Source organism: Colossoma macropomum, unplaced genomic scaffold (genome assembly GCF_904425465.1).
Source record: "Colossoma macropomum unplaced genomic scaffold, Colossoma_macropomum, whole genome shotgun sequence".
Taxonomy (NCBI): domain Eukaryota; kingdom Metazoa; phylum Chordata; class Actinopteri; order Characiformes; family Serrasalmidae; genus Colossoma; species Colossoma macropomum.
In genome coordinates this window covers 84,410-102,240 of record NW_023494796.1, presented here as the reverse complement: position 1 = coordinate 102,240, position 17,831 = coordinate 84,410, and the positions used below count along the sequence as shown (strand labels likewise).

Genomic DNA, 17,831 nt, shown 5'->3' with positions numbered 1-17,831 from the left:
AATCCAAATGAACGGACCTTAACTAGATTTACATCAGCAACTAAGGCACTATACAAGAAATAATGTGCTACTAGATTTGCTCTATTAAGTTTAACCAGTTTCATACAGTAAACCTAAACAAATTCAGTTGCTGTAATACTGACCAAATACAACTACATAAGGCTATAAAATTTGCATATCACTTTCTTATCAGACTCTCCTTCCCTGCACTGAAAGTGTACACCCTCCCCTGAGCAGACCACAGCAGGACGAGAGGTGAAAAGTCAGGAGGACAGTCACCCGTTCTTCCGTTCTCAGTAACAGGTAAGATCATTAATATGAAAACAGAGACTGTATGCTGTCTATTAACACTCTTAAATCCTGAAAACACAGTCATATGAAGCTATAATACATCGTTGTGTGGCTGTTGTTCAAATGGAGAGACTGAGCTCAGTTCCAGATTAGTTTAGTGTCAAGTTGTCATCGTACATCTACAGTGGTTAGAGTTCACTTAAGATTACCGATCACTCCAATCTGTTTTAGTATGAAGTACAGCTGTAAGAAATGTCTGTTTTCTGTTCGTCTCTATAATCTGTACCTTTGTTAATACAGTCTTTTTTATTGGTGGTTGTTGCTTTGAAGTGAACGCTCACAGGACAAAGTTCACCTTCCTGATTCACGCAGGAGCATAGACTACAGAGTGAAAGTTGAATGTCATGCTAAAAATGTGCTATTTTACTAAATAATACAGTTTAGATGCATAATTTAGAATTTATATTTTTATTCAATATTTCATTTATTTTTAAGAACAAAAATTATGAAGTGATAGAAAATGTATACTGTAATTACCTATTTAAAAAAATTCTGTTTATCTGCATTTGGATTTGATCACAAGGCATTGTGGAAGTTTATTTTATTAAAACTTCATTCTGGATGATATTTTTATGAAAAGGTTATTGTGAATTTATAATTTCATTATAGACATTAATTTTATTAGAACTACATTCTTGATATTAATTTTATTAGAACTTCTTTTATTAGAACTACATTCTGGACATTTTTTATTAAAATATTATTCTGAATATTGATTTTATTACAATTCCATTCTGGATGTTCTTTTTATTCAGATATTTTTCTAGATATTAATTTTAATATAACTTCATGTGCATTTTATTAGAACTTCATTCTGGATGTTCATTTTATTAAAACTATATTCTGAAAATTAATTTTGTTCAGGTTTTATTCTGGATATTCATTTTGTTAGAGCTTCGTTCTGGATATTAATTTTATTGGAACTTCATTCTGGATATAAATTTTACTGGAACTTCATTCTGGATATTAATTATATTGGAACTTCACTCTGGATATTCATTTTATTAGAGCTTCATTCTGGATATTAATTTTATTAGAACTTCATTCTGAATATTAATTTTGTTCAGGTTTTATTCTGGATATTAATTAGAACATCTTTCTGGGTATTAATTTTATTAGAACTTCATTCTGGAATTTGTTTTATTAAAATATCATTTTGAAAATTTGTTTTATTAGAAATCCGTTCGGATGTCAATTTTGTTAAAACTTTATTCTGGATATTATTTTTTGGGAACTTCATACTGGATAATAATTTGTTAAGGTTATTCTAGTTGTTCATTTTATTCAAGTTTTATTTTGGATATTAATTGTATTAGGACGCTGTAGGTATTAATTTATTAGAATTTTTATCACAGCTTCAGTCTTTAATATTAATTTTATTAGAACTTCTTCATGCTCTACAGCTTCGTCAGTCATTTCTTCATTCCAACCGAATGAAACCCTTGAAATTGTTCAGTATTGTCATCATTTTAGAATCTAATTCTATATGCACATCTGTACTGCGATGAAGTGTTGAGCAGTGTAGAGATGCTTTGTGGCTGTTTTGTTTAGTAATAAGTTGTTCTATGATTTGCAGCTATGCTACTGATCTTCATCGCATCTGCTCTCACTTTTTCAGCAGCAGGTAAATCCAACAATCTCTCTATATATAATCAAACTCTGCATTCAGCACTTCAACCCCTTAATGATAATTATTCTAGAAGTAGTCTGTCTCTCGCTCTGCCAGAAGGTGTAGTTCTGAGTTTCTGCTTCTCTCTCCACTGTCAGAGTTCTCTGTATTTGTTCCTAATGGCTCAGTGTCAGAGCGACTCGGGTCATCAGCTGTCCTGCCGTGTGGTCTTTCTCCTGCCTTGAATGCCAAAATGTTTGATGTTCGATGGCACAAGAATGATTACAACAACCCGGTTCTGCTGTACAAAGATCTAAAGGTCCAGGAGAACACTGGAGATCCTCAGTACAGAGGCAGAGCGTCTCTGATTGGAGAACTGGAGAAAGGGAACGTCTCTCTAAAACTGGAGAACCTCACGCTGACAGATAGAGGAGAATATGTGTGCTTTGTTCAGAGTGTCACTTGGTACGAGAAGGCCAGTGTAAATCTCATAGTAAGAGGTAAGACCCTGACTTGAACTATGACCACTACATTCTCAAGATGACATACACTGTCCAAAATCAAAGGTACTGAATGTAAACAATGATTGTGAACAAACGCCAACACTTGCTGCCCGCTGTGATTTCTAGCCCTGCTCAATGTCTTTGAGCGTCACTGGCACTCATCCACCTGCTATTACTGCAAGAAGATTAAGTGACCCTTATTAGCCCCACAGTGGGGAAACTTCACATCCGCATTCTAACCCATCCGTGCAGTGAAACACCACATACACAATAGTGAATGCACACACACTAGGGGGCAGTGAGCACACTTGCCCGGAGCGGTGGGCAGCCATATCCACAGTGCCCGGGGAGCAGTTGGAGGTTATTTGTCTTGCTCAAGGGCACTTCAGTCACATACTGTTGGCTCAGGGGATCGAACCAGTGACCTTCCAGACTGCCCCTTAAAGCCTAAAAGATAAACAGACAAGTGCCAATCATCTTTTATTTGGTATTATAAGGTAACTGTCTCACCATTTACAGTCCTGTGCAAAAGGCAGAAAACATCCTTTATTTATTTAATAATTGGAAAGCCAGGAGTTTCCCAAACTAGAGAAAATGTGTCTCCTAACAACCACCTGGAAGACTTGGTGGACACCAAAACTGCCCCCATCAGATAAACAGCACTTAAAGCTTTCATCTCTGAGAGAGAGGAGAAAATCAAGCTGCTTCAGATCTGAAAACATCCACAGGTGTTTCTGTCCATCCTTCCACTGTGAGAAGACGACTCAGCGCTGTGGGTCTGATAGGATGTGTAGCTGTCAAGAAGAACCTCACTGAGAAAAGGAGATGAAGAAGCTGAACAATGGACTGACCACCCCAGAGTCCAGACCTCAACATCATTGAGTGTGTTTACTCAATAATCTGATCATAATCAGATTTCTGCAGTTATCTAATTATTTAAATGGTCATGTAAACAGTACTCTCTGATTTCTTAGATCAAAGTAAGGTGTAGAAATCCAATTAAGAAATCTGAAAAAGAGGCTGGATTTTAGCTCAGTAGTCAGATTTCTCAGTGCATGTGAACTCTTACTCTGATTTCTTTCGGATTTCTCAGTCTGTGCATGTGTGAAAAAACAGACGGCAGCACTGGAAATAAGCCAGCGGCATTGCTGTGACAAAATGAAGGATTTATATCTTCTAGATGTTGTATGTTCATATTTTCAGGTAAGGTGGGGCGATGAAAAGCCACGTCATGAAGTTTGAGTTTTAAATCACGTTTACATCACTCCTTATTCTGTGAGTTTATTGGCTGGTTGCAAAGCAGAAATCTGATTACTGTCTGACTCGTGTAGACCTGGAGTTTTCACATTATCTGATTACTCAAGTACATATAGCATATAAACACGTTGATCGGATTACTGATAAAATATGATTTTCTGCAGTTATCAGATTATTAAGTGCATGTAAACACACTCACTGAATGTGTTTGGATTATTTCAGAAAATGATAAACCAACTTCTAATACTGAACTTTGGAGGTGTGTCTGCAGATTTGTTTTGATGAACTGAAAGTGAGTCTCCTGAACAGAACAGAAGCCGTGCTTTTACTGTATTTGTTTTGTTCTGATGATTTAATAAATGAAGGGTGGTCTGGCTTTTGCCAAGCACTGGTAAATGCTCAGCTATTTCTGAAGGGCTGCTGTGGCTGTGAGTTTTCATTCCAACAAAGCAGGAGCTGAAATGATCAGTTGTTGAAGACCGAGATCAACTGATTGAACAAGTGCAAAAGTGTCCGCCAGCACGTTTGGAATGAAAACCTGCACATCGGCTTTTTGCGGATAAGATTGGACATGCCTGCTCTGTAATGTTGGGCACCAGTTATTTGGGTATTATGATGTAAAGATTTGTGAAGATTTCCTGACCCTGTAGTGGACAGTGCAAAAAAAAACACAGCCAACACAGCCAGCACAGCGCTTCACTCTTACGCTATTGTATTACATAGAGAAAGCCTTCATAGTCTTTGTGTGTAAGGGTCCAGCCTGCGCCGCCGGCTGCCAGCAGAGGGCGATGGCGGCAAGGTGCCCAGCCTGCACCGCTGGCCACCAGCAGAGGGCGAAGGCGACGAAGTGCCATAACTTCAGGGAACTCCAATTCCCAGAAGCCCTTGGGCTGATTAGGCCCAACCTGACACACCTGTGGGCTCCTCTACTTAAGGCTGTGGCAAACAGCAGCCCTTTGTCACACCTTTGTAGAGGGGTGACTGGTATAGTACGCAGCCCAGGTGGGTATTTAAAGAAAAGAAAAGAGGGCTGGAAAAAAAAGAGTAATTACCCCAAAACTACTACTAAAAAAAAAGAGAAGGCCTGAGCTACAAACGGCTCCAAGCCATACAAAAAGTGTTTGGTCCACTAAGAGTAAACAAGTAAAACATAAAGTCTTCCTTCCCCTCATAATTACAGTGGAAGTGTCTTTTTTGTTTTCTCATTTTTTTTTCTCAGTTTTATTTCACGTTTCTAGTTCAGCCTTTGTTTGAGCTGCTTTCGGCGTTTCCTCTGTTTGCTGTTTTTCCCGCCTTTTGATTTCCCGCTCCTTGAGGTGGTTTACCCATTGTCACCTGTGCTTCCCGGTGGCACATCCGTAACTCCACGGACCACTGATCAGTACTGGCTCTGGGTCACCTCAACCCCAACGTGTCAAATTCACACTCCATTGCCTCAGTAAATGTATTTAACACTCTTTCTCACGGGTTTTCATATTTGCACTTGGGTCCGCCTCCCTGCCGTCCCGTAACACTTTGTTGAGAATAGTCTCTTCTACTGCCTAATCTTCTACTGTCCTTCACAGCACTGGGCTCTTCTCCTCTCTTCTCACTGGCTGAAGTTGGAGATCAGGTGAACGTTTCCTGTGCATCAGGAGGATGGTCACCAAAGCCCACCCTCACCTGGAGGGACAAAAGAGGAAGAGAACTCACAACCAGCCATATTCATTACAAAACTGGTACTAGATCACAATATCATGCTTTAGGAAAGTATGAAATATAGCATTTCACACAAACTATTCCCTTCAAGACCAAAACTTGCTATTTTAATGAAATGAGACTTATTACAGAGAACAACATTAAAGTTGGAAATCATATATTCTATCCTTAACATCCTGGTAGATCTGGTAACGTAACCTCCCCCCTTACTCTTTTTCTCTCATTAAGACCCTGAAGGGTTGGTCAGTGTGAGCTCTTGGCTGCTTTTCTCTCCGTCTGAGTCAGAGTGGATCTCCTGTTCTGTGGGTTTATCTGATCAGGAGATGATAGACAGCCGAGTGCTGCCAGTCAAAGGTAAGAATAATTCTCTCTATGCTATTTGGATCATTCAGCTGAACTAGTGAAAGAATCATCTCAGACTTTTAACTGAATCTGAGTTTAGACTAAAATCTAAAAACAGCTGTGCACATATTAAATGAAGAACACCTGAAAAAACCAAGCAAAAACATACATTTAATTCATGCAGTCATGCAAAATATAAATAAGAAATGAGACACATTTCAAAACAAAACCACAAATGTGAAGTTTAGGACACAGTGAGTCGTGCATTAACTGTCAATATGGTGGGCAAGATCCATTCTGGAAACATCAGATGACAATGGCCACACCCTTTTAACCCGTTAAGACCTACACTGACACTCCTCAACCTTTCCACACTTTTGTGTTTTGTACTGTATGGTAAAGTGTTATATTTATTTATGTATATATATATATATATATATATATATATATATATATATATTTATTTATTTATATATATATATATATATATATTTATTTATATATATATATATATATATATATATATATATATATATATATATATCTCCAACATAACCTCAGCTTATAAAATGTCATTCAATAAATATTTCCACACACTATTTTTGTAAATTAGCCCATAAATAAAATATTATTCTTCATGCTACATTTATATCCTGTAAAAACTCAAAGCCCCCAACTTAAACCCTGCATTTAAGAAGCCAATTCCTGACTGGACAAACAAAAACTGTTTAGTTTTGCATGTTTGTTTGAAGTACATTTTGTTTAAATTTGTTTGACGGGAATTCAGGATCCGGCCAGGTGCTGCAGGATTTGGAATTATGTCATTTATGCCTAAATGTTTCTATGATTTTGTTTCTGTAGGATTCTGGAGAGAGGCGTTCATCTCAATTCTTGTATTTTCATTGATCATCATCGTCATCCTCACTGCTCTTCTTTTAAAAAGACAAGGTACTGAATAAAGCTGAAATAGAGGTTGTAAATGTTTTGGACATAGACTCCAATACTGGCAACAATGCAAAGTAACATTTTTGTTTTCTTTGAAAAGGTTTTCTACCACACTGCTCATTTCAGAAAAACGCAAAGGCAACAGGTACCATTTATTATTTCATCATTTTCTCTGTGATAAAATTTGACACATAGTTTGACTGTCATTTCAGATGCTACAATTTTGACGGCATTAGAAATGCTTCATAAGTACCTAAATAGCTCAAATTAAGCATTTGGCAAAGTTTTTTGTTCATTAAGTTGGTTAGACAAAGCTAACTTACTGTTCATGTTCTTTTCTCATTCTTATTCTGTACTTTTTGTACCATTTTTAGAGGTACTAGATTACAGGTTGTAGTTTTTTTGAGCTAGAGTCTTAAAACTTTGCAGGCTAGAGCCTGTATAGGAATAGTATGCCTGTGCATTTGGGACTGATCAGTTTTTGTACAGAGTTTATTTAAACACTATTTTTTGTTTCAATAAGAAATGAATGGCAGAATGTTGAGAGTTCAAATCTAACAGCCACAAATGATCTCTAACACTGATTCAGCATTACATACAGACTCACATAAATACTAGCATATACATATTAGCAACCACCTGGGACACTACAGCAGTTTCCTAGCAACAACTTAGCAACCACTGTTGATACCATAGTAAATGCCTAGCAATATCTTAGAAACCACCTGGGATATCACAGCAATGGCCTAGCAACCCCTTAGCAACTGCTTTGGATACCATAGCAATGGCCTAGCAGCACTTTGGTATCCAAGACGGCTGCTAAAGTGATGGCCTAGCAAAACATTAGTAACCACCTTGGGTACCATATCAGCAACCCAACAACACCTAAGCAGCTGCCTAGGATACCACTGCACAGCTGAACAAAACCTCAGCTATTGCCTGAGAAACTATAGTAACTGCTTAGCAACACCTAAGCAACCACCTATAGGATATCATAGCAATAGCCTAGTCACACTTTAGCAACCGAGTGGGATAACACAGCAACCACCCAACAACACCCATCTGTGATACCATAGCCACTGGCTAGCAACATCTTAGCAACCACCTGGGAAAGTATAGCAACAGCTTTGTCAAGCCAATTTAATGTTCATTCACATACAGTCTAAATGTTTGACAATAGATTTCTCAGCTTTTGGATTCAGTTCTAGAACATAATAGTTGACCATCGATAGACCTGGTGACACATCTGCATCTGTCTCATTCACAATGATGGTGTAGTGCTAATAATCACATTGTGATAAAGTTGCACCATACACCAGAATGGACATATGTTGTGATAGGTGTGCATGTGAAAAACAGGTAATTTTTCTAAATTTATTATTGACAAGGTCAAAAGTATTGACATTTCATCAAATGTGGGGAAAAAGTCAAATTAAGCTGCTTATTAACTATATAATTGCAACATGCCATTGATGTTACAACAATCATATAAAGTATAGACTAAAACTTTGTAAAAAAAAAAAAGAAATGCTCTGAAATGCTTATTCATGTATTGCAATGTTAAATGTGCGAAATAAATGTACATAACTTTTTTTCTTTGTCTTGCAGTCAATTTGTGTGAATCTGTTCCAGCAGAAGCGCTTCCTCTTACAGGTAACTATTTTTCATCTACGCTAAATTGCACTCAAATTAGCTACGAGAGACTAGCCAGGTCTTCTCCAAATGTAGTCAGCAGTAAAAAATGTAGAGGAACAGACTGGTAACTGGTTGAAATATGAGTGGGAAAGCTTAACATGGCACCTGCTCTTCAAGAAAAAGAGCCAGTCAGCTTGCTGGTTATGTGGTGGACAGGGACAGCCTCCCTCATTGTGGAGATGTGTGCAAGCGCAGTAGCCAGAACAACCAATTACTGAGCCAAATGCAACAAACTATTTATGAGATTTTTTTCAGATTTTACCAATGATTTCAAATGTTTTTGAAACAGTACTTTTCACCATCAGCTTCAAGAATTTTGGTCTCTCCTCATTCAAAGAGAGAGGAGTCTGGTATTGAAAGACTGGAAATAACTGCCCGGTGGCATTGCAAAAGCTGTTGAGTCCTATAAGGACTTTGGCACTACTGGTACTACATGCAGTCCATGTTTTGGACTGTATTTGTATTGCATATCTTCATGCTTTATGGCAGAGTTTGTCACAAGGCATGTGGTGTTAGAATCAGACTCATGTAGTCACCTGTTCACTGGTAGAGATAGAGAGGGGTGTATAGGGACAATGTAGTTTTGTTTGAATCTGTTGTTTTGATGTCTGGAGTGTATTTTTCTGATAAACAGCTATGCTTAGTTTGTTGTGCCAATCAGTTACTATTACTATTATAACTATAACTACTACATATAATCTAAATAGTTTTCAAGTTGGCATACATTTAACAGTAGAATTATACAGGACTCTTATTGTGATAGCAGTGGCATTCTTGCCTGAACAGGAGTGACATTAAATTGCACATTATTACTGTTTCTTTTATTTTGTACCCCCCAATGTATAATGTAGTTACTTCTTAATCGCCATTATTAAAACAACTAGTTGCTGATTGTCTGGCCGAATGAATGAATAAAAAAGTATTTTTTTTTAAAGTACTTTTTATCTACTTTTTGGCAGGCACAAGCAAAATATCAGAGGAAAATGGTGACTCCGTGAAGGAAAAAATAGGTACATTCTACAGTTTGCTTGTTGTGTCTCTTGTTTCTGTCATTTTATAGAAAAAGACTGGGTTTATTTACAAAATGATACGTACACCAAGTTCACAAAACTCCAGCAAGGCGTAAGCGTTTACTAAAGGTGGCCAGTTTTGAGTTGTAATACAACCATTTTGGGATCACTGCTGTCCATGGCTTCAATGGGCATCCATCAATGATTCAAGTTTTACTATTATAGTACCAGTATGATGCTACAAATCTTTGTCAATGAATGACTTTTGTGATAAGGTCACAGGTAAGTTTTCCTTTTAATGACTCATCCATGCAGATCATGTTTGTGCAAGCAATGCTGCACAGTTGAACAGTGCACCACCACTCCTGGGTCAGCTAAATATTCCCTGCAGGTCCTATGCTGTCATGTGGGGGTTTTGCTTTGCCTTTCTGGCCAGCATATGAACAGTTCTATCTTTTCTTGGTCTTCCAGATCTTGCCTTGACTTCCACAGTTCCCCTTAACTGATATTCCTTAATAACTAATAGCACTTTGATGTCTTTTTAAAAGGCTTATGCTGCTTTGTACGCAACAATTAGTTCATGTTCAGATCCAGCTGCTTAGAGGAGCCCATGGTTGTTGAGTGTTAGTACAAGGTTTGAAGAGTCAGAGAATTTATTACTCTCTGGACTTGTAATTAAAGCAGATGACGATTCCTAATGATAAGTCTTGACCTGCCTAACCCGTACTAGTGAGTCAATTAAGGCCTAATGAGTTAACTAAGTTTGAGACCTTTTTCGTCTGGAAGGGAATCCAAATGTTTTCACAATTGCTATTTTATTTTTTCAACCCGTTAAGCTAATCAAATACAAAATAACTGTGAATTAACATTTGCAGACATATGGTATTTTTTTAAATAGCTTGCTGCAGAGTTTGTGTTAAAATTTTCACAACAAAACTCAACAAAATACACAGTTTGGGGATGCCCAAAATGTTTTCATGCAACTGTAGGTGCATTTGTACAATTACAGTTACAGACTATAGCTCACCTGTTGCTGCACAGTTTAACACCTCCCTTCTGCTCCCTGGTACGGGGTGTAGGCGTGTAAAATTACTGGCCTTTTTTTGTCCTTTTTTATGCACACCTATTTGGTTATATTAAGAAACTATAGCTAATTGTCTGTGTACAATTTTTGTTAGGTATCTTCTAGCCCTCCATTAACGGTCAGTTTCTTACCACAGAACCAGTGTTGGCTGGTCCTCTCTTAATCTAGCAGTGACACTGGCAGCCAATGACACATCACTGCTGTGTTCATCTTTTCTTTTATAATTTAAAGAGAACATTGTTAAAATGTGTATACCCACACAGGTGTGAGTGCAATGTTCATGTTAGGAGATTGTGAGGGCCATTTCAAACCCTTAAGCTTGCATTTCTTGAAGTAGTTCATGGTGGGTTTTGAGGTATGTTTTGGATCATTGTCCTGTTGTAAAAGCCAGCATCTTTTCAGCTTCAGATTCTGGACCCCACACAGGTGTCAGCTCACAGTCCTCTGTATCTGCTAAAGAGAGGTTACTGGTGTGGAATAAGCTGAAAAAACAGAAAGGTATTTAAAATCTAATTCAAATTTAACATTCCTTGACATGCGTCTATCATCACAGTTCTTTTCAAACAAGCTAAGCCGCCCTTTTCTTTTACAGTGAAGCTCATTGTAGATCCAGGCACATGTCACAGACCTCTGACAGTGACACAAGATGGAACCGGTGTGTATTGTGGACAAGTGAACACATCCAACTCTGCAGACACATTTCCTCACGTTCTGAGTAAAGAAGGATTCTCCTCAGAACAGAAATACTGGGAAGTTACAGTGGATCTAAAAACTAAGTGTAAGCTGTCATGGTGTGTGGGGGTAACACAAAAGCCCCCCACTAAAGAGACGCTCACAGCTCTCTATTATGAAGAACGCTGTGGTATTTACCCCAGTACTGACCCTCACATTCAGATACCTGCTGAAGATCACGTTACCACCCTGGGCCTGATTTTAGACTTCAAACACAAAACTCTGTCCTTTATTAATGTAGATAAACAATCTCACCTTCATACTTTTAGAATGAATAACATGAGTAATAATAAATATTTTGCACTAATGAGTCCAGGAATAAAAGATTGCTACCCTGTAAGTTTTCATAATTAGTAATGTGATGTGAACTAAAGATGGACTCCAAGGACAGTGGACCTCATTCACTAACAGTTAAGAAGAAATTTCGGTAACACTTTCTATGAATGTCACGTTTGTAAGCATCTATAAACACATAACATGTTATAATGCATTCATATGGCATTATAAACATGATTATAAACATTTATAAAAATGAATTACACTTTATAGCCATGTTTATTATACATTATGAATTGTTAATATAATGCATTATAAGTAGTGTCAATAACATGTTATACTGTCAGTGCCAATTAAGTCAGTCCCAGCTTGGAGAGTGCAAAGTAAAGACAAATACCAAGCTAACGGTGGTGAACATTACCTTTCCCACATTGGGTAAAACACTGATGCAGCTCTAGTTTAAACTCTGACATTTGAAGCCTGTAATGTGCTTTATTGTGTATGTTTTAGTGTTTCAGTAAATCCTTCAGTAAATACTTCAACTTGAAGCCTCACTCTTAACACTGGAGGAGGCTTTAGTACAGTACGCTTCACTTTACTTAGAGCAGACAAATACGACTTATGAGCTCTTATTTGTTATGATTAGTACTTATGTATTATGTTAACAATTCATAATGCATAATAAGCATGGCTATAACATGTAATGCATATTTATAAATATTTATAGCCATGTTTATAATGCCTTATGAATGCATTATAACATGTTGTTATGAATGTGTTTATAGATGCTTACAAAGGTGACATTCATAGAAAGTGTTACCGAAATTTCTTCTTAAAACCCTCTTACGCCGTTTTCACGAAGATTCTGACCAATGTTTTCTTGAATGAGGCACAATGTCACATAGCTACTTAAGGGCTCTCTTTTACTAATTTTCTTATATTGCTAATTTGGTTGGGCGTAAGCCACCTTTTTCATGCCATATGTAGCATTCAAAATCTGCTGGCACAGTAGTTTGGATGCTTTGGTCCAAAATAGTGCTTGCATTAGCACTGTCCTTGGTCCCACTGTTTAGTGCAGAGGCCAAAATGGTGGACATAAGGTCCTGTCCCATTTTTTTACAGGCCAGTTTTAAGGATGTACCAAACTGTACCACTCCATTTTAATGTACAGCCAGCTATTATTAGTTAGGGTTAGATGCCATTACACTATTTGGAAGGTGTGGCAGAGGAAACCTTTTCTTTTAAGTAACCACAAACATAATCGCCTCAACTTCTCTTAACACTACTGGAATTTTGACCCGAACTGGGTTCTATGGTTGGATGAGACAAAAATACGGGGGACTGGGGACGGCTGCAACACATTTTGCATTTCTTTAAGTTACTCAGTGACTATTAGAACTAGACCAACCCAAATTTTACACATTAAACTTACATCTGTGTGCTAATTATGCATTCCATTTATAGATGACTATGTATGACATCATTCACAATTTGAATGGAAGAAGTCACGTGTTGCAACTGACCCCAACCCTGGGAACAGTTGCCACACAGATCAGGGATGATTTGCAATGTTAAAATTACATTTAAATTTCACTAGTTGTCTCAATAAGCATAGTATTCTGAAAACATGCATTGTTTTACAGTAATATTATAGTATTATTTATTTATTTAGTAGTATTTATCACTGTTCTGACTGTGCTGCCCTCATCCCTGATTTATATTTGAGGCTTTTTCCAAAATACTGAGAGGAGCTCAACAACTACTATACTTTGCAGACTCTCTTGTACATATTCTAACAGCAATTTTTGTCACAGTCCCATTTTTATAGTGGCTTCATCCCAAAGTTTATTACCCCAAACAGCTTACACTGTTAAACTTTATGTGTACAGGAAGGTTTAGTTTTCTTGAGCAGATTGAATAAAAAGAAGATACTTATGAGTTTGTTTTATGTTGAGAATGTTTTATTTGAAAGTGAATTTTATACTGTGGATAAAATGCATCACTGACACCATAATGATCCTGTGTTGTACTGTAAAATTACCGTAAAAAAGAACTACACTGTTATTAATGCTTTATTGCTCTGTTGGGGTTTACTCTTATATTAAACTTTTTACTTATTATAGAGAACACATCAAATGAGAACACTCACTCAGCAATGAAGCGTTCGCTACAGATTTATCTATAAAGCTGTTTCTACAGCCTAAATCTGCCTTATTTTGCTGAAAAGTTTTCCTGAAAAATTTAACTAAAATGCTAAACATTTATCACAGCAAGGTGAGGATGTTATTTTGTTAATTCTCCCAAAACAAAAAGGAAACCTTATTTGAGAGACATGGAAAATGTAGTCACTGCTCAGTAAATACAGAAAAAAGGCTGGCGTGCTGCACATTCACTTTTCTATGTTTTGTCACCATCTTGTGGCAACGTGGGGGGAATCCAGTCTTTATCATCTGTACTGTACTAAAGGAGGGGTTACAGTATAGAGACCCCACTTTGGATTACATTATAAATGACATGCACCAGATTATCATTAAAGTACCCCTCTCAGCCCTGGCTGTGGGGCTGTTTATGTTACCATGGTTACAGTCACTGTGTGGTCTGAATTGCACACAGTCCTGCTCAGTAGTTAAGTTTCAATAGCTTTAACTTCAAATTGATACTGACTTTATCTGACTTTGGTTAATGATCATCAGGTGTCGCATCTGTAGTAATAGTGATAATAATAATAATAATAATAATAATAATAATAATAATGATAATACAACCCAAATTCCAACAAAGTTGGGACGGGGGCATGTTTACCACTGTGTTTCATCACTTCTTCTTTTATCAGCACTAAGTATTTGGGAAGTAAGGAAACCAACTGCTGTAGTTTTGAAAGTGAAATGTTTTTCCGTTCTTGTTTGATATAGGATTTCTGCTGCTTTTGTGGTCTGTTTTGTCATATTTTTCATTTTGTAATGTACCAAATGTTTTCAGTGGTGAAGGTCTGGACTGCAGGCAGGCCACTTTAGCGCCCAGACTCTCTTTTAATACGTAATAATGTGTTTTTACATCATCTTGCTGAAATAATCAAGGCCTTCCCTGAAAAAGACGTCATCTGGATGGCAGCATATTTTGCCAAAACTTGTCTATATCATTCAGCATTAATGGTGCCGTCACAGATGTGCCAGTCACCCATGCCATGTGCACTAATGCCCCCCATACCATCATGAATACTGGCTTTTGAACTGTGCACTGATAAAAAGTTGAGTGGTCTTTAGCCCGGAGGACACAGTGTCCATGATTTCCAAAAAGAATTTCAAATATTAATTCGTCGGACCACAGGACACTTTTCCACTTCCTCTCAGTCTGTTTTATGTGAGCCCAAAAGATCACGGCCAGCATATACTGTTTTTTTGGCCTTGTCCTTTACATACAGAGATTTCTCCAGATTCTCTGAATATTTGAATGTTATTATGATGATGATGATGATGATGATGATGATGATGAAAAGCAAAAGTTCTTTGCTATTTTACATTGAGAAATGTTTTTCTTGAATTGTTGCACTATTGATCGTGCAGTCTTTCACAGAGTGGTGAACCCCTCCTCATCTTTACTTCTGAAAGACTCTCTGAGATTTTCTTTTATACCCAATCATGTTACTGACCTGTTGCCAATTAACCACCAGGTGGTTTTTTTTGTTTGTTTTTTTTTAGCATTACACAACTTTACTAGCCTTTTGTTGCCCCTTCCCAACTTTTTTGGAACGTGTTGTTGCCATCAAATTCAAAATGGGCAAATATTTTTCAAAAAACGATCAAGTTTCTCAGTTTCAATATTTTGATTTGTTGTCTTCATACCATTTTCAACTAATTATAAGGTTTAAATGATTTTCACTTCATTGCATTTTTTTTTACACTTTGCACAGCATCCCAACTTTTTTGGAAATGAGTTGTAACAATAATAAATACATTTTACTGTTAAATATGACCATTTGGTTGAATAAAGTTTTAGCGGAGAGTGGGGCACAACACATTTTGTTTTTTGCTAAATAATTTTTAAAATATTTAAGTTGGAATAGTCATATTTTTATACAAGCAACATAAACATCTCTGCTACAAACAAACACTTGAACTTTGTTCCTAGCAATTGCCATTCATGTACAATTCCACCAAACGTGACAGTGTTACAGTTAAGCCCATGGTTGGGTTCACTGTAACAGGCAGAGGGTCAGATTAACAAATGCTAGAAAGGTCTGTTGAATCAGTGCAAAGAAAGTTAATTCAATATAATTCTATGTTGTAAGAATGTTTTCCAACCATACTGCATTATATATTATCACCCAGCCCTCTCAAGCCTTTCCAGAAAACATAGTATGTGGAAAAGTACAATAAGTCCAAAAGTTGAAAGTCCACCAGCGCTCATAACCGAGGCCTGTTTAGCGGTACAGTGTGTGACCTTTAGTCTCCACCACCCATTTTCGTATGCATGGTAGGGCTGAACGATATGTTTAAAATATCCAATAGCGATTTTTCTGACTGAGATTGTGACTACGATCCAAAAGCAATTATTAATTTAAGCTCCAGGCCTTTTTTCAGCACCAGGCTTGAGGATTGACTGCTATATGTAAGCGTGCCAGACTGCCAGGTCATGAGTTCAGCGTTAATAAGTTAAATTTCTAACTTAAATATTGCTAAGACAACGTTGAATAATATGAGATGTATTTTGAACTGCAGCTCTTGTGATTTTAAAAATTCTTTCAAATTGAAATTCTTTAAAATTACACTGTTTTTAAAATTGCAAATTATTGTAAAAAAAAAAAAATAAAAACAAATTCTGTACTGGTACATATAAGCTATTCTGTTGCTGTCATAAGAAAACCGTGTAAATCCATTTTTTATGGCTATTTTGAAAGCAGAATGACAGGCTGTAAAACTGCATATCAGTCCTGATATCAGAGTCTCCTCCCTTTCGGTTAGGCTGTAACCCTCCCTCTGAGCAGATCACGGCGGGAAGAGAGGTAAAAAGTCAAGAGGACAATCACCCAACCTTCTGTTCACTCTAACAGGTAGGATTATTAATAATTCAATAAAATAGTAAGAAACAAACTATAAATTGTCTATTTATAGCATCAAATCCTACCAAACATCACTAAATAAGGCAGTAATATGTAAATACTGAGCTGTTGTTTGTACTGAAGGACTGAAATCAGTTCCGTATAAGTTAATAAGTGTCATGACCGTCTAACAGCAACACAGAGATTAATATATTATTATTCACTAAAACTTTCAGATTTTTATAGCTTTTGTTGCATTTGAAGTACAGTTGTGGAAAGGGTTTTCATGTTTGTCTCTATAGTTGAATAATTTGTCATTATTATTATTTTTAGTTGCTTGGAAGTGAAAGAAAACAGGAGGCTGTAGATATCAGAGTTCTAAAGTTCACCTTGCTGTGCATGAATGCGACCATTCAAATGACTAATCACACGGCATATTAGTTTTGGACATTTTTTAAGAAAAAAAAATTGCAATGTAAATTTAAATAACGCAAACTGGACACTAAATGGCATTTTTATGCTATATTAAATACATTAAATATTTTAGGGAACTATTTAAAGTTATTAAATGGCAACATGTCCTCACAATCGTGAGACTAACGTGAGACTAAACATTTCCTATGGGATTCAAATCTGGACACTGGACAGGTCACAACCATCTGTAGAAAGCATTATATTTTGGGCTTTACACATGGTTATATTATATATATGTAAAATATGTAACAAGTAACTGTGTTGCAGGTGTGCTACTGATTTGCATTGTATCATGCACGTAAATACAATAACAGTCTCTTTTTAACATATCACATTTCCTAGCCTATGCATCCAACTGGGATTTTCATTTGCAATACATTCGCAGAATATTCTAAATAATGTTATAAAAGTATAAAATTGCTTTATTAACCCTCTATTACAGGGATCTTTAATTAAAATTTAGTAAGGTCCAGTTAGAGAATTTTCTCAAGCAAAGGTCCAGAACATTAATGTCCAATTTGGATCATGACTCAGTGCCATATACTGTTTACTGAAGTACCCTAGTAGGTATATCAACATCTTATACAGTCAGCAACTGAATGTCAAATCAAATAAAGTACAATTCAGTAACATTTCAACAACATTTATTGTCAGTTTTCTCTTTTTAGATCACGATTTGTAAAATAACTTCACTCTGACTCACTTTCTTCTCTGACTGCTGTTTCTCACCTCGTCCCTCCTCCGTGTGTGCGTCACTCACTCGAGTCTCAGTGCTTATCGTAATGCAAAGATGTGATTGGCTGAGTAGCGTCACGTG

At 36.8% G+C, this 17,831-nt stretch overlaps 2 protein-coding genes across 4 annotated transcripts in view; both read left to right on the top strand.

Moving 5' to 3' along the window:
- The first annotated feature begins 203 nt into the window (after positions 1–203).
- Positions 204–11,706, top strand: LOC118816941 (butyrophilin subfamily 3 member A2-like). 3 transcript variants are annotated; one of them, XM_036583537.1, is made up of 11 exons: positions 204–303; positions 1,928–1,975; positions 2,119–2,460; positions 5,286–5,438; positions 5,647–5,772; positions 6,622–6,708; positions 6,806–6,850; positions 8,314–8,358; positions 9,360–9,410; positions 10,921–10,992; positions 11,087–11,706. In XM_036583537.1, exons 2-11 carry the CDS (start codon positions 1,930–1,932, stop codon positions 11,578–11,580), a joined length of 1,461 nt encoding a protein of 486 aa, XP_036439430.1. In that variant the 5' UTR covers positions 204–303; positions 1,928–1,929; the 3' UTR covers positions 11,581–11,706. The 3 variants fall into 3 exon arrangements, with proteins under 3 accessions (XP_036439430.1, XP_036439429.1, XP_036439431.1); XM_036583536.1 differs by having other exon boundaries at positions 10,897–10,992; positions 11,087–11,705; XM_036583538.1 differs by lacking the exon at positions 9,360–9,410 and having other exon boundaries at positions 10,897–10,992.
- Positions 11,707–15,997: 4,291 nt separating this feature from the next.
- LOC118816862 overlaps positions 15,998–17,831 on the top strand; it is a 63,070-nt gene continuing 61,236 nt past the window's right edge. The window contains exons 1-2 of the mRNA XM_036583460.1: positions 15,998–16,110; positions 16,464–16,552. The gene's annotated coding sequence lies outside the window, so the exon portion shown is untranslated. The remainder of the gene's footprint in view (positions 16,111–16,463; positions 16,553–17,831) is intronic.